Consider the following 24,827-nt stretch of genomic DNA (forward strand, 5'->3'; position numbering starts at 1 on the left):
ATATTGTTTGCTATTATTATACTTACTTTATTATTAGTTATTATACTTATAATAATTTGCACTTCTCGGTGAACTTGACAAACATCTATTGATTTATCTTCACAACACTTCTGGGAAGCAAGGAAGTAATATAATATCATTACAGAGAGAGGGAAACTAAGACTGAGTGGGTCTAAGGCCCTGGTTCCAGTACACTGGTTCACATTTAGTAGTGCCAGAGCCAGCTTTAAGCCGATTCCCCCGATTCCCCGGAATCGGGCCCCGCGCCTTAGGCGCCTTTTTAATTTTTTATTTTTTTTTACAAACCCGGCGGTGGTCCGGGTCTTCGGCGGCACTTCGGCGGCGGGGGGTCCTTCACTCGCGCCAGGTCTTTGGCGGAATTTCGGCAGCGGGGAGTCTGGAGTGAGTGAAGGACCCCTTGCCGCCGAAGTGCCGCCGAAGACCCGGACCACCGCCGGGTTTGTAAAAAAAAATAAAAAATTAAAAAGGCGCCTAAGGCGCGGGGCCCGATTCCGGGGAATCGGGGGAATCGGCCTAAAGCTGGCTCTGGCACTACTAAATGTGAACCAGTGTACTGGAACCAGGGCCTTAGACCCACTCAGTCTTAGTTTCCCTCTCTCTGTAATGATATTATATTACTTCCTTGCTTCCCAGAAGTGTTGTGAAGATAAATCAATAGATGTTTGTCAAGTTCACCGAGAAGTGCAAATTATTATAAGTATAATAACTAATAATAAAGTAAGTATAATAATAGCAAACAATATGCTCTAGTTCAACTACGAGATATGGACTTCATGCAGGAATTACTGGGTGAATTATTTGGCCTGTGCGATGCAAGAGGTCAGACTACATGGTCAAACTGAACATTTCTACCCTTAAAATCGATGAGTATATGAAACTATTAGAGATCCTGGGTATGAGATGGCAGTGCTGATTGGAGAGATTATCTCCAATCTTTAGTTTATAGCTAACAAAGAATGAGGGTTCAGATGCACTTGCCATTCACAGTAAGGAAAGCAATTTGTATAACCCCCCTCACAACCTGCTGGACAAAAGTCCCCTCTCACATGCATGATAGCTGCCTTGACACTTCCCTGGCCTGTTTTTCTGGAAGACTTTTAAAAAAAAGAAGTTTAAAGGAATTTTCTGAACTGTTCTGCATCATCAGTTTAGTGCAGGCACAGTGAGTTCTAATGTTCCTGTAGCAGTTGCTATTTTCAGTAGCTAATTTTAGCCGATTGAAGCAGTGTTGTACCTTCAGCTCCGCTTTGCAGCAGTATTGCTTAATGTGCAGTATGGTGGAGTGCTTCCAGACGGAGTTTGCTTGTTTATATGGGTTGCATATTGCACACACGTCGGTGCCGTAGCCTGTTATGGGAAAAATCATACGTTTTAATAGTTTATTCTGGTTCAAGGATGGTTGTGTACAATAAAAATGCCCACTATGGATAGAAAACTCAGAAATTCACCAGAGAGTTATGAAATTAAATGGTCACAACTGAAAAATGTTATAGCCACTAAAATCGATGATCATTCAGGATTTAAATAACTGGTAATGTGGGCAACTAGTTGGAGGCCAAATCCTCAGGGCAGCTGAACAGCTGTGTATCTCCAGTGGGAGATATAGGTACTGAGCACCTTAGCACCTCTGCAGTTTTAGTCCCATATATATAAGAACACATGGAGGTGCAGCCTTATAGCCAGGGTCTGAATATTTATGTCAGGAGTTTTCCACACTCTCATTAATGTGTAAATTGTAAACCACAGCATTGAAGATCATCTGATTTGTACAGTATACGCTTATCAGCAGAATCCATGCATAAAAACACAGCTTTATTGTATTGAGTGTATGGAGGATTTTTGTTTGTTTGTTTTGTGTATGTTTCTCTCTCTCTCTCTCTCCCAGTATATATTATATAGAAGGAGCAGCCTCTGTGTAAGTAAAGTTGTATGTTATACACAGACTTATATGAAACACAAGCACATTCTAGTGCCTGGACAGCACTGTAGTTTCAAAGACAGAGTCAGCCCTCTAAACTGTAAGATTAGTTGTCAAGATACAGCCAAGTCATGTGACCAGGGGGGATGGAAGGGAAATTCAGTGAGTAAATGATGAACAAGTCAAGGGAGAGAGAAAAGCCCCATGACCTCTGCTGGCACCAGCTATAATTTTGAAGTTCTTCGCTGGTGATAATCCCCACTGGCTTATGTCCTGTCTGGGCTCAGGCTGGTCAACCAAAGACTGAAAATATTTCACTGGGGAACAAAAACATTAAATATAATGAAAGGAATGAAACACTTACCTTAGAATTAAAATCTGAGAAGGATTCAGTTTAGCTCATCAAATGTAATGCCCCCACAGCTTGGTGTGCAGTTCACAGACTTACCATTTAATGGGAAACAGATCGACATATTAGAACATACATTAGACCAATGAAAATCAACACGCATATCTAGAGCCCACCACACAGCTTTCATGGAGTCCACTGATCAGATCATAGTTCCTCTTGTTTAGCCTGAACTTGGGCAGAACAGAGTCCTGATCACAAGAGTGCCCCTCATACACTGACCAGGACATGTGACTTAGTATTTAGCAACTAGACAGCCAGGATCCCTCTTCTCCCCTTCAGGCAGCCAGAACCGGGTGTGGGGGAGACAAGGGAGAGAAGACATGGAGTTATACAGCACCATAAAATAGTCACAGTAAGACCCTGAGGGCACTTTGCAATGCGATGTGTTAGTCACACAAGGCCAACATTGCAGTGGGTGGGGTCAGGACATTGACCTGTGTTTGTTTTGACCCTCAGCAGGGCCATGCAGTGATAGGGTGACCAGATATCCTGATTTTATAGGGACAGTCCCGATATTTGGGTCTTTGTCTTATATAGGTGCATATTCCCCCCACCCGCTATCCTGATTTTTCACACTTGCTGTCTGGTCACCCTATGCAGTGACAAAGTGTCTCTTCAGCTCTCCAAGGCTGAATGATACCGCTGTACACAGTAACTTTTTGCTAAAGAATTTTACTGATTTTTTTAAAAGAAAAGATGGATATAAAATTATTCACTTGTACATAATGAGCTGGATCAGAGTTCAGGGTAACTTAATTAGAGCTCAGGACAAATTTATAAACTTTATATGAGACATTAAAGACTTTCATTATTTAGCCAAACAATAATGGACGTTTTCTTTTGCCATGATCTCTTATATAAGTGTTTTGCTGAGTGTTCCTGTAATGTTCTACTTATCTGACCCTATGCCGAGCTGTTTTTGTAGGTGCATTGCTTTGTTTTAAGTGATTCCAAAGCTTCCAGGAAAAATATTTTGCATTTGATTTGATGCCACCAAGGGCAGCTATTCATTTCAGGGTCCTTATTACTAAAGACATGTTGCTGCAGTGATCAGACAATGGCAGTCCGTGGACTTCAGTTATAAAGTATCTTAACAAAGCTACTGGCTGTGAAGATCCTACCCAACACCTCCCCTTCAATTGTCTTTATCAGAACTGGTCCTATCTGGTTTTGTGTATATGGTAACAGAGTAATCCCATGTAAGAGTTTAAGAATTAGCAACTTTTAATCACAATAAAACAAAAATTATAAATGGTCATTTGCTTGTTTCCATTTTGTATAGATTTAAGGCAAAATTCTGCTCTCAGACTCATATGACAGATAATCCCTAGGCACTATTTCCACGCATTATTCTGCTTTCCATCTATTCATAGCACCCTCATTGTCCCCTCTGTAGGGAGAGGAGAATATTATTATTATATTTGTATCACAATAGTATCCCAGGGCCTCGTTGTGTGAAATTCTGAACAAATAGGTAATAGGAGAAAGTCCTGGTCCCAGAGAGTGGAGAAGAATGGAGGAGAGAAGGTTGCAGTTGAATATATGCAAATATTAATTTTTTAATATTTGCTTTTTATTTTTCAAATTATATTATCATAACTAAATAACATGAGAGCCAACTAGCCCCATCTGCCTCTTAGCCTAGACATCTGTTTTTTGTAGGTGTCATGGCTGATTTCTTGTAGGTGTTATGGCTTAGCTGGGTCTTGGAGAGGGATTTGAAAGAGAGGGAATTGGCCTCACAGACCAGTTCTGAGAGAGACAGAGAGAGAGAGAGAGAGAGAGGAGTCAGTGCACAGCACTTTGGAGTGAAGGACTGCTGTGTGCCTCAGAGAAAATAGTTTTGTCCTGTGTTTGCTTTGAAAACCTTGCTTTCTGCTGGCAGCCCTGCACATTCCCTTGATGTGGAAATGCTGGTACTACAGTATGTACAGTATGAGCACGCAGCTATTAATACCCCCCTTGGGAGGGGAGGACTGGGCAGTACAGTATGTGTGAAAAGACATCTTGTACTGGTGGTATCATGACTTTATGACTGAGTCATTCCATCCTGTCTGATGCCACTGCAGACCCCAGTCACTTCAGTGATGTAAGCCAACACGAGCCACCGTTATATTAAGCAGCTAGGACGGTCGCCCAGCTTTCCCCCTTTTGTCTCTCCCCACTTTAGGTCTGTAAATATTTGTACTGTCCGCATCTATTGTTGGCACAAAGGCTCCAGAAGAAAGTTCTCTTAAGCCTTTCTTTAAATACTTGGCTGTGTGCCAGTGAAAGTTAAACCCAAACATGTCAACCTCTCACTGCCCCTGGCTGGTTCTTTTTTCAGTAATAAATGATGTCTGTCTTCAAGACAGGAATTTCCTGAGGGCAGGTTTGCGCTTCCCGAGGGCAACTTTCTGTCATACTGGTTTAATAGCATGTGCCAGCACAGGAAGCACCAGAACAGATTTTTTTTCTCCCATTTGCACACACCATCCTGTTTGCATCTTGGTACTTTTCCTCTGGCAAGTAAGGGCTGAGGGGCATATGTTTCTACAGTGAATTCATTTGCTCTGTGCCAAGGCTCCTTCCCCACTCTGAACTCTAGGGTACAGATGTGGGGACCTGCATGAGAACCTCTAAGCTTAACTACCAGCTTAGATCTGGTTTTGCTGCCACCACCCAAATTATTTGAGAGTCATTTGGGAAACTCTGTCTACCTCCCCCCCCCAGAATATCTCCCTCCCAAGTACTATAACCCTTCCCTGGGTAGCCTTGAGAGACTTTTTCACCAATTTCCTGGTGAACACCGATCCAAACCCTTGGATCTTAAAACAAGGAAAAATCAATCAGGTTCTTTAAAAGAAGGCTTTTAATTAAAGAAAGAAAAGTAAAAATCATCTTTGTAAAATCAGGATGGAAAATAACTTTACAGGGTAATCAGATTCAAAGAGCCCAGAGGAACCCCCTCTAGCCTTAGGCTCAAAGTTACAGCAAATAGAGGTAAACCCTCTAGCAAAAGGAACATTTACAAGTTGAGAAAACAAAGATAAACCTAACACGCCTTGCCTGGCTGTTACTTACAAGTTTGAAATATGAGAGACTTGTTCAGAAAGATTTGGAGAGCATGGATTGATGTCCGGTCCCTCTTATTCCCAAGAGCGAACAACCCCCAAAACAAAGAGCACAAACAAAAGCCTTCCCCCCACCTCCCAAGATTTGAAAGTATCTTGTCCCCTTATTGGTCCTTTGGGTCAGGTGTCAGCCAGGTTACCTGAGCTTCTTAACCCTTTACAGGTAAAAGGATTTTGGTGTCTCTGGCCAGGAGGGATTTTATAGTATTGTACACAGGAGGGCTGTTACCCTTCCCTTTATAGTTATGACATTCTGTGAGTCAGAGGCTCCTCATTTGCTGTTGGTAGCAGACCTGCCCAATTTCCCAATATGAAGCAGTTAATGCGAATGTCACCTACTGGCCAATGAGCACGCAGTGTCATGAAGCTTCCCTGTTGCTGCCCCCATCAAAATTCACATCTCTGCAAGTATTTACAAGCAACCACAAATGAAGCTGAACAACACAGATGTACAACACAGCTCTGCCTCAGATGGTTTATTGTGGAAGTGTCTCAGGAACATGTATGAACATTTCTATCAGTACTCAAACTCGATTGGTTACTCAGACTTGAGTCAAATGGTTTTGGTGAACTAACACAAACACAACAAACCCACCTGAACTAAATCTCCCTGGGGGTTGCTTTGAATTTGGGGTCTGTATGAACCCATAAAATAATTCATTATCATAATGAAACTAGCGAGGTTCATTGCCCTAACTGCCCTCAAAAGACCTCAGCCTCCCTTCCCACCAAATTAATCTTTATGTGCCTACAATGGCAGGTCTAGTGTCCTACAGGCCCCCTTCCTCCTGAAGTCTATCAGAGGGGGCCATCTTGTATCTGGGGTATGACTTTGTCAATGCCAACTGATGAAACATCACTACTTTAATGCTTCATGTACAGATCTTGTCTCCTTAACAAAAAAATTATCTACATAGATGAAGTATACTGAATATTCTGTCTTTAAAGTGTTATATGGAAGAGTCTGGAGTTGTGTCGTGTCATCTCCCTCCCTTTTCAGAAGGCTATTGATGCCAGGACCAATGAAGGAAGAATTTGGATCCAGCTGAACCACAATGCGCTCATGTTGTTTGCGTCTGTTATTAATCCAGAGTTACAGTTTAAAACATACTCTGCTGTGTCTTTCGTTAGTGATCCTTCCAGGGTTCCTGAGCTGTGGGTTCTGCAGAACACTCTCAGACTACAGCCCACAGCTATTCAGCCACATGAGAGAACATGACCTGGTGTGAGAGGTGGGCTATGTTAATTTGTATGATGCGAGAAGTGCAGGTCTTCTTTTCATTTGGCAAGTGCTGAAACAAATGGAAATAGCAAGGAACAAGACAGCAGGTGCAGGGAGCCAGGGTCTCATGCTCTGGGTTCTAGGCAATCAGACCTGGTGGTTGGAGCAGTGGGCAAGAACAAGTACCAAGGATGGAAGCCATACATAGAGTCAGGACCGGGTCAAGGGCATCGCTGAAACTGGGATCTGGGGACAGGCCACAGGTCAGAGTCGGTACAAGCCAAATCAGGATCAAAAGCTGGCCAAAGGCGAAGCCAGGTTGGAGTCAGTCCAAGGGTCTGGAAGTCAGGAAGTGGGTGCAGGGCTGGAGTGGGTAAGGAACAGGGCTGGACTAGAGTTGGTATAGGGCATGGAGAAGGCAGAAGTGAGCTGGAACAAGGCTCAGATGAGGCTGGCGCAAGGGCAGGTAACACATTGAGGCAGCAGGAGGGTTCCTAGCCGCGTGGTGCTGTTGCACTGACTAACTTGCAGCTCTGGCGGTGAGAATGACCTGTGCCTGGGGATCATCTGACCTGGGCTCTGCCCAGGGATAGGTTGCTGTGGAATGCCCGAGAGATGAGTCACCACAGGCTTGGCTGGAGATGTGAGTCATTGTAGCTGAGTGACCAGCCCTGATCTGGCTATGGGTTCACCTCACCCAGGGCGTCTGTGAGCATGTAGGAGAAGTGAAAGTAGAATGTCGGAGTTAAAGGGGAAAATTAAGACTACATCCTAAGATTCAATGCTGAGGTAGTCACAATTATATGGATCAGTGCCTGTTTCCCCCAGTATTGGGCCAGATTCTTGGCTAGCTCTATTGACTGCAGTAAAGCTACACTAGTTTACCCCAGCTGAGAATCTGCCCTGTTCTTTTCAGATAGTAATATGGAAGACAACTGGAAGAGATTGGAGCAACACTTCCTAATCTTTATGAAGGCTTCTTGAGTAGATAAAAAAAGGAGAGGATTTAAAAGAGGCAGTCTTGCTTCAAAGTGCTTAACACATTAGCAGAGCAAGCAGGGGACAATGAACCTACACTGAATGAGATCTGAACAATGTTTAGGAATTCTTGTAACCCTAAAAATGCAAATAGCATAGATTCTGGCATCATTACTACCTGGAAGCAGTGGGATTGATAAGAAAGCAACAGAATTGAGAGGAAGAGCTCAAGACTGGGAGTTTGGTAGCATTGTAATCGAAAGACACAAATGAAGATGATAACGGCAAAACATTGAAATGCTTGTATAGGGCTATTAAACAAATTAGGGCTCAGGATAACATGCCCTGATGAGAATCTATACGAGCAAACTGAATATGCCTCCGACTCAAAGCCTATGCCATGGTTAAAAACAGGGGCTGTGAAGTTGTCGCACTTGGAAACGCACCTAACTCTCCTCAGACGTCACCGCAACAGATCTACCTCAGAGAAGGGATGCAAATCTGTGGCAGGAATAGACTGCCAGCCTGTACTCTTTCTAGGGACAGTGTTGAGATAACCAAAGTCCCAGAGCTGATCTAGCAGAAGCTTGGTATTTGACTCTGTACATAAGGAGGTTTCCTATAAAATTCAAACTCGGTACTGGGGCTAAGGCTAATATTATCCCAGCACATATTTTAACACAGATTCCGGGTCTAGTCTGCATATGACAGTCTAATTTTATGCTAGTAACATGTGGTGTCTCTAGGACAGAATCTGAAAGAGAAATCACCTTCACAGCAGCAACAGCCAAGGACAGTTTTTTACTATTAAAATGTCTAACAACTATTGGGTAAAGAAGCTGGCCCTGATCTCAACCTAATTTGAAGAACTGGAACTGTACGCATCTATGCACACACCATCAAAGAAGAACTAGTGTTGCCAAAGTATAAGAAAAGGCAAGAGCCCTTATATATGTCAGAGGAAGGTATGATCCAGCCAACATGGGGCTGGCTACACACTCACTGTGCTTGGGGTTTGAGCTCCCATGATCATTCATCATTACTGTCCGTTTCTAGCAGGAAGCTCTATAATGCGATGCCCTCTCTCTCCCTCTCCTGGCTCCCAGGGTTAGGCATGATTTTCCCAATTGCTTTTTGGTTATGTAAACCCCCCACAAGATAAAACAACACTTCAGGGGATTTTAGGGATTGCTGGATTTCTAGTATAGTACATCCCAAGTGAAGCAGCTTTGATGGATCCCCTGAGGAAGTTGTTACAGGATGACATAATCTGGCAGTGGGCACCATAACAAGACAAGACACTGCAGCAACTGAAAATGACAGCCTGCAATGCACCAGGAGTTGGATTCTGTGATCCTAACAATCAGCTCCCTATTCAAACAGATGCATCTAAAGACTGGTTAGGAGCCTGGTCATTGCAAGATGCAGGTATTGTGCCTATATTATGTAACAGAGGCAGAAAACATTACACCCAAATTGAAAAAGAACTATTGCATTTCCCACCAAAAAATGCCATCCCGTACCTAACAAGGTGCTTGTAACAAGGTGCTCTTCCCCAGGACTCACTGCCCTACCCACAGTCTCTTTTATGCAGTTTTGTTGTCCAAACTTAGGTCAAATCAATAACAACACAGTTCCCTGGGCTACAGCTCTCAGGTGTTTCCCCTCTACAGTTCTCAGGTTCCTTCTACTGCTCCTCCCAGGGACTCAGGCAGACCTTAATCAACTGGACTCCCTGTTCCCAGGGAGCAGGTAGTGAAAGCCCCATGTCTACTCTCACTGCCTCTTCCTGGCTCACCCAGGCTCCCCATCACCTGGTCTCTCCGGCTCTAAGCCCAGGTGCCCTATTTTAAAGCTTAACTGGGATCAGCTGATCACTCACAGAGGCACTGGCCTTGTTCCTTCTTAAAGGGCTAGGGTAGATCAGTCTCAATCTGAGATGACTGACAAGAGTGCTGACTGTGTGGTGACCTTTATCATGCAGACGTTTGTCTGATAGGAACTGAGATCACCAACTTGCTTCATACAGGACACCAGACAACCTTCAAATGGCAGTCACTTTCAGTCTCTACTAACCTGGGGTGATAAAAATCAGTGACCTATCAGTGAAAGACTCTCTGATCCATAACCAGTCCTGTGAGTGGATGCAGAATTTCCCCATCCCTTCATATTTTCATTTAACGTCATCATCCCTAAATTGTTTGTTTTGGAGCCTGAAGTCTTCCTATCTCCCACTGCATCAACTGGTGTGTTAGTCCTGCTGTTTGTGCCATGCTTTCCCGTTGTTCCTTTTGAGCTCACTCGCAACATGTGTTCGTTTCTGTTTTCCCCTCTGGTATGCCACCAAGATATTTGCTATGATTTTGTCTTTATTGTTTGTACCTGCTATTACTTCTATTGATAGTGTCTAAATTGAATTCCCATACAAATGCCCTTTGTTTCAAATGATGCTAAGGATGATGGTACAGATTGTTCGCGTTTTATTTCTATTGAAGTCAACGGGAGCTTTACCTGGCTAAACAATGCAGGGTCACCCCTATGTTATGTCAATCACAGCTCAACTTTGGATTTAAAGAGCTACTGAAAATAGGTGTTGGGGTCTCTTCTACACATAACACCTATTACTTCCTATCCAGTGGGGTCACAATGTTTGTCCTTAAATGTGATCAGAGGGTTTTTATAGACTGCATCTTTACCAATTCACATTACACTTCTGATAATTAAACATAGCTTGCCTTTGATTTTCAGTAACCTGCAGGAAACACAGTAAAGTTATTTATATTATATATTTTGATTATTCTTTAATTGTTTAAAAGATGGTTTTACAGTAAATTTTGTAATTCTCCTTTTTCTTTTGGGTACAAACACTTCCACATTAAAGGGACATGGTCAAGATAAAAAAATCAGTTTAAAATAAAATGTTCTCATGCAAACATTTCTCTTCATAGTGAGCCAAATTTTCAAAAATAGCCTCTGTTTGTACCTGTGCAGTTTTGTCCACACAGTCTCTTGCATGCGCTATTTTTGAGCACTCTGACATATGTGCACAAATGATAGCATTACAAATATGAGCCCCATTTGTGTGCACAACCGGAGGGCAAATTTCCTAACTGAGATGTAGTCGTATGTGGAAAAGTCCTCCTAGGAAGTGGTGGAAGCTCTATTGCTTGGGATCTTTAGGCTAGTCAAAACACTGGCGAATGGACTGTAGGGAACAGCCCTGTAGTATCTGGGACAGGGTGATCCAACAGGTCTTTTCTATCTCTAGATTTTATGAATCTCCAAAGGGAATTACAAACAGATAGAGGCTGGATTGAAGCCCCTTTACAGATTTGCCCCTCCCTAAATTTGGGACCCAAACTACTCAACAGTTTGCCCCTAAAATGTTTATTTTTCATTCTCTTTGCTTGTGATCTCCTGGTTAGTCTAGAAAAATCTGTGTGGCTTGTTAAGAACATGAAAATAGAAACACGCACTTAGAAATTCCTATTGTTCTTCAGAGAGCTTACTGCCTAATGTCCTGCAGAGCTGTGCCTGGGTCCCATCTGTCAAGATAACAGCTGCCACTTTTTCCCCGAGTTAGTTTGATAAGATCCTAGAATCAAAAGTTACAGCTGGAGAAGATCTATTTATAACAACAATCAATGCTGCTATAGCCCCTTTCAGCTGCAGCTCTGAAGGCACTTGAGAAGTATTCCTCAATTAAGCCCCCCTAGACCCCTGAGTTAGGGTAAACCTCATAATTAATACTGTTATTCCTGGTTGTGCCACCGATTCACTGTCTGACTTGGTCAAATCAGTAATCCCTATTTTATAGAAGGGTAAACTGAGGTTTGGTTACTTGGTCAAGGTCCCACAGGTAGTTGATGGCAGAACCAAGTCATTAAGACTCTCAGTCCCGTGGTTTGATCACAGTCCCACACAATTCCATCTCCTTTCAGGATTGCTCCCTACAGAATACTCTCTAGGGCTTGGTTCACTTTAATTTTAAATGTCTTTAAGCCAGATCCTCAGCTGGGGTAAATCTGCTGAAGTCAGTGGAGCTGTGCCAGTTTACACCAGCTGAAGATCTGGCCCTTTATCAGCAGCAACAGGGACTGAGTTAAACCTGGTCAAAATGGCATAAGGAGATTGTCTCCGCTGACAGTACACCTCTACCCCGATATAACACGAATTCGGATACAACGCGGTAAAGCAATGCTCCACCTGCGCACTCCGGTGGATCAAAGCAAATTCGATATAACGCGGTTTCACCTATAACGCGGTAAGATTTTTTGGCTCCGGAGGACAGCGCTATATCGAGGTAGAGGTGTATTTCAGCATGTAGTCTGAGAGTTTACTGGCAGAAGGATATATATAACTCTGCTAGTGTCTGCACTGGAGCACATGAAGCACCGTTTACATTGAAAACAAGATTGGGAAACACTAGTCTGTGTGAAAGCAGACTTGTTCCTAGCAGCTGGGAAGAATAAATTATACACAGTTTAACAGATTTGCACCTTTGATCAGTATAACCTATATTTTTAAAAAAGATGATAGATTTTGTAACAATCTGGAAAAATAACGCACTGTGACCAAGGCGCTCTTTGGAACGTTGGAGCCAATGACAAAGATAAAGGGTGTAGATATACTAACGTGCAGTCATAAAGCAGGATGACACCTCTGACCATAAAATGCTGATGATATTGTATATACTTTGTTAATAAACCCTTGGCAGGGTTCACACAAAGGCTGGAGTTAACCATTATCACATATTATTTATAGAGTACTGTCAGTATGCACATTACTGTGCAGTAAGTGACTTCTAAACAGGTCCCCGAACAGACAGTCTGAAGGACCTGAGGCAGAATGATCTAGAGGAATAAGTTTGGGATGCAAATCAGGAAGTCCTGAGTTTTAAATCACACTCTGCCTGTGACCCACGGGGTAGCCTTCGGGATGTCTTAGGTATGTCTACGCTTCAATAAAAGACTTGCAACATGGCTGCGGCTGGCCCGGGTCAGCTGATTTGGACTCGCAGGGCTTGGGCTCCGGGGCTATAAAATTGCAGTGTAGATGTTCGGGCTCAGGCTGGAGCCCAAGCTCTGAAACCCTGCAAGGGGCCTGGGGTGGGTGAAGACGGGGGGGTCTCAGAGCCTGGGCTACAGCTTGGCCAGAATGTCTGCACTGCAGTTTTATAGTCCCACAGCCCGAGCCCTGCAAGCCCAAGTCAGCTGACCTGGTCTCTGAGACTCGGTGCTCTGGTTTTTTATTGGAATATAGACATACCCTCAGGGATGTCTACATTGTACACTAAACCTTCTGACTCAGGTCTGAGCCCAAGCCTTGCACAAATCAGTCTGACTCAGGTCAGCAAGCTCTCATGGCCTGGGTCCTAGGAACCTGCTAGGGAGGGGTTCAGAGCCTGAGTCCTGCCGTGACTTGGGTCTAGACCCGTCATTTTACAGTATGGTTGCAGTTACAGTTGGGTCAAGCCACAGACCCAAGTCAGAAGGTCTGCATAGTGCAGTATGGACATGTTAGCATGGCTGTGAGAGCTGGCTCCAGCAATTGTAAGCCCAGGTTTACAATGCAATGCAGACGCTCAAGTGTGGGTTTGGAAACACTGAGTCCACAAGCCCAAGTTCCACTGACCCGCGTTTACAATGCAGTGTAGACATACCCTTAATGTCTCTGTCCATCCGTGACCAGGCTATTAGGGCCTTATGTAAAAGCGGTGATCTATTTCACCCTTCTACACTGGAAACTGCAGATATTTGTGCTGAAGTGAGGCTAGGGTTGCCAATTTTGATTGGATGTATTCCTGGAGATTTAATCATAGGACATAATATTTAATTAAAAATTAATCTTTAATTCCTGGAGACTCCAGGCCAATCCTGGAGGGTTGGGAACCCTAAGGGAGGCACCAGGCAGTCCTGTGTGGTCTTATCCCACTAGTGCCAGTGATATCCTGTCTTATTTTCCAACATGGAATCTGTGACTGGAGGAGATGGTGTGTTAGTAACTTTCAGGACATTTGCAGGGGAGAGGATATTGCATAACACCTGCTAATACTATTATCCAGTGACCCCTTAAATAAAATACATTTCTGAGATAATTTCCCAATACAGATCAAAGTGCTGGATGCCCAAGATGATTATACTAGTGTTTAACTTCTGCACTGTGCATGTTTTATATATGTATGAGATCATGTTTGAACTGTATTGTCTGTGTCTGACTTATTTAGATTATTAGTGACCTTGGTGTATTGACTGTCTTCTTTCATGGCTCAGGCAGTCGGCACCCTTTTTTGTAAATCATAGTTGTTTCTTTCTAACATGTTTCTCTCTTTTCTTCCCATGTATTTGTCTTGCTCTTTCCAAAGAGTTTCTCTCTGTTGCACCCAAATATTTAATAGCTCAGTGGTTGCTAAATCCTTTGCAAGGTGTTAGATGCTTGCTCTGTTTGACAGCAATAAGGTTTCAGTAAGATGATCTTCCACATTAGAAGCATAACCATGTTGTGCATAAAGTAAATTGAATGTGACAAAGAACTTATCAGCAAGGGGGCTATAGGAAAGAGGGTATTCGTAAGACATTCATTTGGGGTATGGAAGATGGGTATTTTAAAAATAATGAATGCTCCCCAGGGTCAAAATACCATGTTAACAGGTTGGCACTAAGGTGTAATTCATTAATAATATTTCTTTTCATGGTCAAGTGTATTGTCCCTGAATACAGACAGCCTCTAAATCCAGTACCCTGCCTCCTAGACGCAACCTTTGGGAAGCTTGTCACTAGCTTTGGCCAAGGGAATCCAGTGTGCGAAGTTGCCAAGTGAAGCTTTCAACACAGCCTGTATTCAGGAGGGAGTGCAGCCAGTGTGAGAAGGAGATTTGGTAGACCAAAGTGTTGCCAATCCTGCCCAGAACAATAAGGTCATTGTAGGTTATATGACATTAATCATTGTAAATTTGTATTAGGAAGTAGATCCACCAAGATTAGTAACTGGAGATGCTCACTCACGTGTTCACACTCACACACATGTACCATAATGGTGAACCTATGACACAAAGTCAAGTCCGTTGGCAGGATACCTCAGTTGCAGGCATGTGCATCTTCGGACAGGAGGAAGATCGGAGTGATTAATTTGTGCATGATGGTGGGATAGGGAGACTGAGAAGGAAGAGGATGCCTGATTATATTGTTATTTTCTCTTGTTTGATTAGACGTTAGAGGCATTTCCTTTCTTTGGGCCAGGTTCTGCTACTCACATTCACATGGTGCAGTACCTCACTCCTTGGGTAGTCTCACCTTGAATCCCCGCCACACTCCTCAATTGTACTTTGTATTCCTCCGCCACAGCCAAGGATCTGGAACACAGAGCCCTTCCCCAATATAATATAGTATATTACTGTGTAATCTGCTACAATGGTATATTTGATATTTATTTGGTAGATGCAAACTATTTCCATGGCTGTACATGCTGTGTAAAATATTGATATAAAAATTTATTGCATGGTTTCGTAGCATGACCAGTAATGGCCCAATTAAAACACCCTTATTCCCATAAAGTAGTACCTTACTCTGTAAGTCATCCCATTGATTGTAATGGGACTGCTCATGGAGTAATGCACTACTCAGCAAGAGTACGGGTAGCAGAATTAGGCCCCAAAACAATGTCTTAATTTTAGGCCAGGGGGCAGTAGAGGATCTGTAGCTGTCCTTACGGTTGATATGGAAATCCTATGAAACTCATTTTGGCCTTGAAGCCAAATCTACGCTTTCTTCCCTTTTGAAAATATACAAATCTATAAAGTAGTTAAGACAGAATAATGTCTTCCTGTGGAATGAACTAGACATTTGCATGTCATTCCCTTGACTGTGAAGCCAACTAACATGCAAGGCTCAGTCATTTTGCCTTGTGGTTGTACATAACACTGATATATGGCGTACTGTAATGCATTATTGAATAGTTGTCTATTGTGTCCCTGTTGGCCAATGTCAGCTGCATATTAAATAATTAATTATGTTGCTCTCTCTATATATATTCGGTATATATAATACAGAAAGGAAAGGAAAGGAAAGGAAAGCAGCTAAACTGCCTGCATTTGCCTTTTAAATATCGACCCTGATTGAAATATATAGTGGCAACAGAAGCTCAAAAGTAACTATCAGTCTTTACCTCTCCTGTAATTTGAGTTAGTAATTGTCTGTCATGGCACCAAATGCCAATACACGTCTCCCCAATCACCATCTCTCTTGTGCTAAAATTCTCTCAGAAATACTTAGGAACTTTTCTTACGTAACTATAAACTGGTGGAATGACTCAGTGGTGAAAAATACAGTCACAGTCAGCAAATCTTTTTCAACAAGAGATCATGTTTATTCCTACAGGGTAAACCTATGTTAACCTATGCAGGGAAAGAAATAGAAAGCTTCTCAGGTTGGGGTTCATATCCGGACTACACCTCTGGGTGTGGAGCCTGTCCTTCCCACAAGCATTCTCCCCTCACTGTCTCCTAAACAGCCATGCTCTCCAACTGCCAAAGCCCAAATATGGGACAGAATCAATGTGTGACAAAGACCCACAGTGAGGGGCACAAGAAATTATTCATGCAGAAAATTTGAAATTCTGTGGGATTCCTCCCATTAGTGTTTGTAAGACTTTTGCTGTAACCTCTGTGTGATGGGTTGGATCACAAAAAACCCCTGGGGGCTGCCAACTGATGTGCCAAGACTACTTCTGCCCCTGCTTTCCCTGCCAGCTTTGGACTCCAGCACCCTGTCTTGTTGAGCCAGACACGCCAGTCTGCTCCAACACAGACCCAGAGTCTGAACCACATACCCCAAAGCTGAGACTTAACTGAAAGCAACTTGAAAAGTGTTCCTGTCTTTAACACTCAGATGCCCAACTCCCAATGGGGTCTAAATCCAAATAAATCTGTTTTACACTGTATAAAGCTTATGCAGGGTAAACTCATAAATTGTTCGCCCTCTATAACACTGATAGAGAGATATGCACAGCTGTTTGCCGCCCCCCTCCAGTATTAATACATACTCTGAGTTAATTAATAAGTAAAAAGTGATTTTATTAAATGCAGAAAGTAGGATTTAAGTGGTTCCAAGTAGTAACAGACAGAACAAAGTAAATTACTAAGCAAAATAAAATAGAACACGCAAGTCTATGTCTAATACAATAGGCAGCCATTGTTTACATGCTACCCTGAACGTCCTCAGGTAGACTTCTTATGTGAATTGGAGCCTTCCAAAATTCATTGTCCTTTAAGTGTTTCTTGATTGGGCATTTAATTTGCACATTCCTTTCTCAAGAAGCTGACCAAATGCTTTAATAAGGCTACTTAGAAATCAAGCAAGTACACAGCCAATATTCATAACTTCGAATACAACAATGACACATGCATTCAAATAGGATGAATACATTCAGGAGATCATAACTTTTACAGAGATATGTTATATGGCATATGTAGCATAAAACATATTCCAGTTATGTCATATATACATTCATAAGCATATTTCCATAAAGCTTTAGGGGTGCACTGTCACACTCTATACCAAGAGTGTTTATTTCTGGTGCAGATAATTTTCAGCAGTTAAAAAGTGAGGAGTCATGAAGTTTGGGTGGAACTGAGGTAACTTTGGGACTGAGATTAGGGACACCGAGAGGTATGCATGCACCCACTATATAGTCCTTCCCCCTTGGCAAGAGAAGAAAGAAGATGCTGAGCTTAATCTGTTGTTTACTGGGGAGCAGATAGTGCTCTTGCCTGACACAGTGAAAAATTCCTGGCTGTGAATCTATGTGAACTGTACTTTTGCAGTGATGATGAACTGGCGAACGAAGGTGTAAGATGAGTGGGGCAGATGAGTGACCTCTCTACCCGCATGCATGTGAGCACTTTGTGCCCTTTGGTTATTTCTCTGGGAACAAGTACAAGATACTGACTGAGCTTGCCAAAAAGAAAAGAAGAAGAAGAAAAAGCAAAAAAGTTAACTGCTGCTTCGATCCTCCTGTCCAGCACTGATGCACACTTGAACTGCTTAGTTCTTGGTGGAATGGAATATGGTTCTCTCTAAATTTCTGCAACCAGTTCTAATAATTTGAATTACTGCTACATACAAGGGGGCAAATTTTTTGTCAGTTACTATGGTGCAGATTTCATAGAATCATAGAATATCAGGGTTGGAAGGGACCTCAGGAGGTCATCTAGTCCAACCCCCTGCTCAAAGCAGGACCAACCCCAACTAAATCATCCCAGCCAGGGTTTTGTCAAGCCGGGCCTTAAAATCCTCTAAGGAAGGAGATTCCACCACCTCTGTAGATAACCCATTCCAGTGTTTCACCACCCTCCTACTGAAAAAGTTTTTCCTAATATCCAACCTAAACCTCCCCCACTGCAACTTGAGACCATTACTCCTTGTTCTGTCATCTGCTACCACTGAGAACAGTCTAGATCCATCCCCTTTGGAACCCACTTTCAGGTAGTTGAAAGCAGCTATCAAATCCCCCCTCATTCTTCTCTTCTGCAGACTAAATAATCCCAGTTGCAGTAACAAGTCAACAGAATTGCTCCCTATTTACACAGATTTAACTGACAGCAAATTTGGCTCAAGGTTCCTGTGGCAGAAGGTTTGCGGCACTACAATAAAATGTAATATACACCCTAATTCATTGGTTTTCAACCTTTTTTCATTTACGGACTGCTAAAAAATTTCAACTAGAGATGTGGACCCCTTTGGAAATCTTAGACATAGTCTGTGGATCCCCAGGGGTCCACAGACCACTGGTTGAAAACTGTTGTATGGTAACAACAATCTTTCATGGACCCCTTGGACATAGTCTGTGGATTCTCAATTGCCTGCTGACCATGGGTTGAAAAACACTGTCCTAATTCAAAGGCTGCTGAAGTCAATGAAAGGACACCCATTGATTTAACTGGGCTTTAGATCAGGACCACACATAGCAACATTAACCTGGCTATCTATACTGCATATGCTACACATAGTATTTTTTATTAGTAGTTATGCTGTTAACATTGTACCTTAAGAGAAACACTATGTACTTGACCTACCATTGCTATAAGATTGCCCTCCCCCCCCCCCGCCCTGACCCTTGCGATTTTTGGGAAGAGGGTGATTTGAGACTGAAGAAACAACAGTTTTGAGAGGGTTAGTGAATTATCTATAGGTGCATGTGATAATAATCTTGGTGGTGTTTATGAATATTTCAATTGCTTAATTTATTTGTTGTTTTATTGTAGGGATTGTGTAGATTTTAAATGGTGTAAGTTTGGCAGATGTGGCAATTTCCTGCAATATCTTTGGGGAGATCTTACTGTATTAAGTTTATGTATCATTGTGGGCCAGGGATTGTATGTAATCCCATGGGAGAGGATGACCTCAGCTCCTCCAGGAACTAAGAACAATGGGGCAGGGTTGACGGTGATTAGGCAAATTCACTCAGGTTGTAGCACCTCCAGAGAAGTACCATCCAGTGGAGAGATATACATATATTAGTTCAAACTGGATTCTCCAGAGGCCAACAGACAAAGAAAGGGCTTTTGGATAAATAGCCTGAGTTTAAACTGACTCAGGGCCTTCTTTCTCATCCAGCAAACAGACAGGACTTTCTGTTGAAGGGGGGCCGCGTTCCTTCCTGGGAAAGATTGGCTGCCACTTGGAATGTGGTGCTCTAGCCCCCGCACCTCCTGCATTACTGAGCTGCCACTTGTCCCTGCGGAGCAGGGCTGAACCAGAAAGAGAACCTTTCCACCACTGCTGTTCATTTCCAGTTTGGTGCCTCCATCAGGTGGTGGCCCCTGTGCAAAGTAGGCTCTGAGCTCTGCGGGAGCTCTTGGCACCACCTTCCTCCTTGTGCCCTGGTGCTGGAGCGTAGCCGTGCACACCAGAGAGCTGTTGTGGCACAGGTGTGCCCTGGCAGGTATATTACAGCTGCGTCCCACCATCTTCTCGCTATTTCGCTGAAGGGGGTCTCTTTGTGTGTGGTCTATACCCAAAGCTAAGAACTAGCAGGGTGGAAACCATTTTTAGAGACATGTAACATGAGAATGTTGGTTTCCAAAAACTGATGGAGGTGAAACTTGTCACCTGTGGCAGGGTGGGTCTCAGAACTGACTCAGTCAACACTGACAACAGTCGACATCCACACTAGGGAGGTGACACTGTGCCAGTGGAGTGTCTCCTGAAAAGTGATCCCAGCTTTCTGGACTGGACAAGTGCTGCAAGGACTGACCATTGGGTGAGAAATATCTTACTAGACAGGAAAGGAACTTGTTAATAAGTATAGGCTCTAGAATGCATTTGATATTTTTCTTTTACCTGTAACTCTTGTTTCCAATCCTCTTATTTGAATCTTTAACGCAAGCTTTGTTAGCTAAACTTTTATTTGGTTGTACTATAGACACGTCTGGTGTCTTGTGCTAAGTCAAGTGTTGAACCGAGGTGAAGCCAGTAAACTGGGGTGCATGGCTTCCATGGAGACGGCGGATCGGTGTACATTGTGGCTGTCCAGGAGACAAGGGACTGGGTGCTCTAGTGTACAAGGTGGGGTGTGCAAATGACTAGCCTGCAGAGGGAAAGAGCGGGGTTTATGGAGCACAGAGTGGAGTGCGTATGTTGCCTGCAGCTGGAAGCTTTGGGAGAATGTCCCACGGTGGGCACAGACAAGACTCCCTCACGCTGTAAGCAGGTGGTAGTGATTCACCCCAGACACCTTGGTTAACACCAAAAATGTCACAGCTGCCATGGGTGTGGAGTCTCTGTGGGTGGTCAGGTCAGGTCCCAGGGGGAGCTGGGGCCTGTGCATTTCCTGCCAGAGGTGACACACTCAAAAGTAACCAGCTGGTCCCAGCTGCTGGTGGTACCACCTTGGCCCCAGCTCCCCCTGCCCTGGGGATCACGACAGTGGTGGCTACCAGCGTCGCACCCACGTCCTGCTGCACCGGACCTACCTGGAGCTCACAGTGCTGGTGGACCAGTGATTGCTATGCTCTGACTCCCCTGCTTTGCCCCCTGCCCTGGAGTGATTGCCATGCCACTGACCCCACCTGCGGGGCATCTGAACTAAAGGAGGGCCCCACTCCCTGCCTGTGAGCTCAGCACCCATGAGCCCATCTCCTCATCCCAGGGCCCGTGAGATCTGGGGATGGGGACAAGGTGTCAAATGCAACTACTTTGTGGAAACAAGCTCATTCCCCCCACCGATAAGGTAGGAGTGGTGGCTGCTGACACAACTGATAATTGTTTGGTGGTATGAGTTCCCTAATGAGTTTACCTAATGTCCGGGCAGTGTTATTTAGCTGCTGCTGTGTGTGGGCTTTGAACAGAACTGTGAGTTAACGCAGGAGGCGCTTTATGACCTTATTATAGCTCTATTGCTCAAAGCCCTTTTACTTTATTACTCGTATTCTGTGGAGTGTAGGACGTTCAGTTCCTCGTGTTGCCTTTGGAAGCTATGAGGAGGCGCAATTGCTTTTGTTTCGTAGCTTAGGGACAAAGTTTGAGAACCCCCGCTCTAGGGATGAGGTCATTGGACTGGGCAACAGGAGATCTGGGCTCTTATCTTAGATCTGCCACAGACCCGCACTCTGACCTTGGGCAAATGGCTTCCCCACTCTGTGCCTGTGTTTCCTGCCCACTCTTTGTCCCCTTGGCTATTTAGCTTGTAAAGGCTATTTAGCTTTAGGTGTGTTTGTACAGTGCCTAGCACAACAGGAGCCCCAGTCTTGGTTGGGGTTTCTAGGTGCTACTCAATACAAATCATTACAATATAGTTCTACAATCAGTTACTTCCTGTTAGAACCTGTGATGCCTCTGGGTGAGGGTCTCTTGCCTTATAAATCTTGGATTAGCTTTTTTTTTTTTTTTTTAAGGAAATATATGATTGATCTGACCAATACATCAGTCTTCACTCCATCCCCTCAGCACTTAACTTCAAGCTTAGTTGGAACTGAAATCGTTTGTGTTGTTTTGGCAGGGATGCTACAGAACGGAAAGAAGTTTGATTCCTCCAGAGACCGAAACAAGCCTTTCAGGTTCAAGATCGGCAGACAAGAAGTCATTAAAGGATTTGAGGAAGGAGCTGCACAGGTACAGAAGGATGATGCTGGCTGAATTTCAATTTAGCTGGAGTGCATGCCGGCATGTTCAGTACAATAATGATGGTTTAACATCAGGGTAAGCAAGTGAAAATCACAGTCTATAATCCTGGGTGTTTTTTCTGATGGTGAGGTGCATACTAATGTAATATTTCTTAGTCCTCCATTGATTATCCTAATTGCGATGGCCAGAACTCAGGGGTTGATCATGATGGCTTGGCTTTGCACATGCTTCTCCGGGTGGGCTGTGGAGGATGGAATCCTCTCCTGTCTGTAAATCACTCAGCATTCACAACCTCCTGAGCTCCCCTTCTACAAGGTGAGCAGAGGGTTGGCTTATAGATCCACCTCGTCAGTGCAACCCACCCAGCCCCTACAATGATCCAGCATGGTAGTGTGTCATGGAGCAGCATCCATGCAGTTGCACAGTAGAAGGCTAGTCCTGCTGCATTTGATGCCTTCCACTCAGGGCCGGTGCTACCAGGGCCAGCTCTGGCTTTTTTGCTGCTCCAGGCAAAAAAGCCTCCGGCCGCCGCCCCTCCCTCCCCCCAGCGCGGCAGGGGAGGGCGCCGAGCCCGGCCACGGGCCGCTCTCTCCGACCGGCCGGCCGGAGCGCAGGGGAGCGGGGAGGGCGGCGAGCCCGCCGCGGCTCCGCTGGTGGCAGGACCCCCGGGAGGAGGGCGGCGAGCCCGGCCGGGGCTCTGCTCTCCCCGGCGGCCAGAGTGCCGCGGGGAGGGCGGCAAGCCAAGTCGCGGCCCCGCTCTCCCTGGCGGCCAGAGCCAGAGCGCCGCGCTGCACCGGGCCGCCCCCCTCCAGATGCCGCCCCAAGCACAAGCTTGGTGGGCTGGTGCCTGGAGCCGGCCCTGGGTGCTACCATTTAGGCCAACTAGGCGGTTGCTTAGGGCGCCAAGATTTGGGGGCACCAAAAAGTGGTGCCCCCAATTTTTTTTTTTTTTACAGCGGCCGCTGCGCTGGGAGGGAGAGGGAGTCTGAGCCGCCGGCAGGCAGCCCAGGGCTTCCCCTGGGTCAGCGCACCGCCGGCAGCCCAGGGGTTCCCCGGGTCAGTGCGCTGCCAGCAGCCCAGGGGTTCCCCTGGGTCAGTGCGCTGCCGGCAGCCCAGGGGTTCCCCGGGTCAGAGCTGCCGCACGGATCCCAGGGCCGGGGGGTGGGGAGCTGCCGCATGGGGGTGCCTCAGGGCCGGGGGGGAGCTGCCGCGGGGGGAAGGGGCGCCTCAGGGTGAAGGGGGGGCGGGGAGCTGCCGCAGGGATGGGGGGGGGCGCAAGGTGGAAGTTTCACCTAGGGCGTGAAACTTCCTTGCACCGGCCCTGCTTCCACTGAATTTGACCCTCACCGAATAGGATACAGAACTGTGCTGTTAAGTCTCTATGACATTCCACTCATGACTGCACAATGTAATGTTCAATGATCAATGTGAAACCAAGGGCAAGGAAAAGGAAGCTGCCCTCAAGTCATTAAGGCTTCAGTGTCTGGATGGCCGTCCCTCTCTGTCAGTCTCTGAGGGAGGCCACACCTCCTCGCTGCCGCATACCTGTAAAGGTGCTCAAAGCGGGGAGTTAGCTTCACCTAGTGCTCCGTCTATGAGCCCCAGGCCCAGTCACGGTGGGGCAGCAAAGCAATGAGAAGGCTCTCGCTTGCAATCTGGGCAGCATGACTATGCAGTCTATGAGCCCCAGTAGGGGTGAGCACCATAAAGTCGAGAGGCTCAGGTAAGGGTGAGCACTTAGAGAGTCTAGGGCAGTGGTGGGCAACCTGCGGGCTGCATGCGGCCCATCAGGGTAATCCGCTGGCGGGCCACCAGACAGTTTGTTTACATTTGCACGGCTGCCCGCAGCTCCCAGTGGCCCGCACCGCTTCCCGCAACTCTCATTGGCCAGGAACGGCGAACTGCGGCCACTGGCAGCTGCGGGCGGCTGTGCAAATGTAAACAAACTGTCTGGTGGCCCGCCAGCAGATTACCCTGATGTGCTGCATGCATAGGTGCTGACTGTGGGTGCTCCGGGGGTGGAGCACCCACAGGGAAAAATTAGTGGGTGCTCTGCACCCACCGGCAGCCAAGTTCCCCTCCCCCCCCACATCACCTCTGCCTCCTCCCCTGAGCGCACTGCGTCCCCACTTCTCACCTACCTCCCAGCACTTGCTTCTGCAAAACAGCTGTTTCACGGCGTAACAAGCTCCAGGAGGGAAGGGAGAGGAGCGGGAACGCGATGCGCTCAGGGGAGGAGGCGGGGAAGAGGCGGGGCCGGGGATCTGGGGAAGGGGTTGGAATAGGGGTGGGGGAATGGAGTTGGGACGGGGAGTTTGGGGAAGGGGTTGGAACGGGGGCAGGGCAGGGGCGGGAGGGGGCTGGGGCAGAGGGGGGGTCGAACACCCACCTGCGCCAGCAGAAGTCGGCACCTATGGTTGCGTGCCACCCACAGGCCGCAGGTTGCCCACCACTGGTTTAGGGGCTCAGGCAAGCCTGAACACCAATAACGGTCTAGGGGGCTCAGGCAGGAATGCCTGAGGAGTGCAGGCCTCCTGGTCTAAAGAGGGGGAGTAGTGCCACCCCAGGGGTGGGGTGGCAGGGGGGACTCAGGCCTGCCCAACTCTACCACATCCCAGCCCAGGACCCTAACAACGGCAGTGTGATCCGCCACTGGGCCAGCGGGGATCCACCCGCAACACGCTGACCTTGTATCAGGCCAGCTCCCAACCAGACTGTTGCCTGGTTTCCCTGGGCTGCTTCCTACTCTCCCCCACGGGTGTATCTGCATCTGTCGTCTCGGGGAGCTCTGGCCAGTCCACTGGCGGCAGCCCCGGCAGCTCTTCGGCATCTTGGGTGGCCGGCAGCCTGGGGAGATCCAGCCAGTCCTTAGGTGGCAGCCCTGGCAACTGTTCAGCATCGTGGTCGGCCAGCGATCCTGGGAGCTCTAGCCAGTCCTCAGGAGACAGCCCCAGCAGCTCCTCTGCAGGCTCCAGCAGCAGGCAGGATGCATCCATCTCCTGTGGTGGCTCCAGACCGTCTGAGCTGCAGGGCCTGCCATTTG

General features: G+C 45.9%; 1 protein-coding gene across 1 annotated transcript in view; it reads left to right on the plus strand.

The window, feature by feature from the left end:
* Nucleotides 1-24,827, plus strand: part of FKBP1B (FKBP prolyl isomerase 1B) — a 51,143-nt gene that overhangs the window by 23,473 nt on the left and 2,843 nt on the right. Inside the window, exon 3 of the mRNA XM_034766608.1 lies at nt 21,660-21,772. Coding sequence (XP_034622499.1) covers nt 21,660-21,772 — 113 coding nt within the window. The remainder of the gene's footprint in view (nt 1-21,659; nt 21,773-24,827) is intronic.

This window comes from Trachemys scripta, chromosome 3 (genome assembly GCF_013100865.1).
Source record: "Trachemys scripta elegans isolate TJP31775 chromosome 3, CAS_Tse_1.0, whole genome shotgun sequence".
NCBI lineage: Eukaryota > Metazoa > Chordata > Testudines > Emydidae > Trachemys > Trachemys scripta.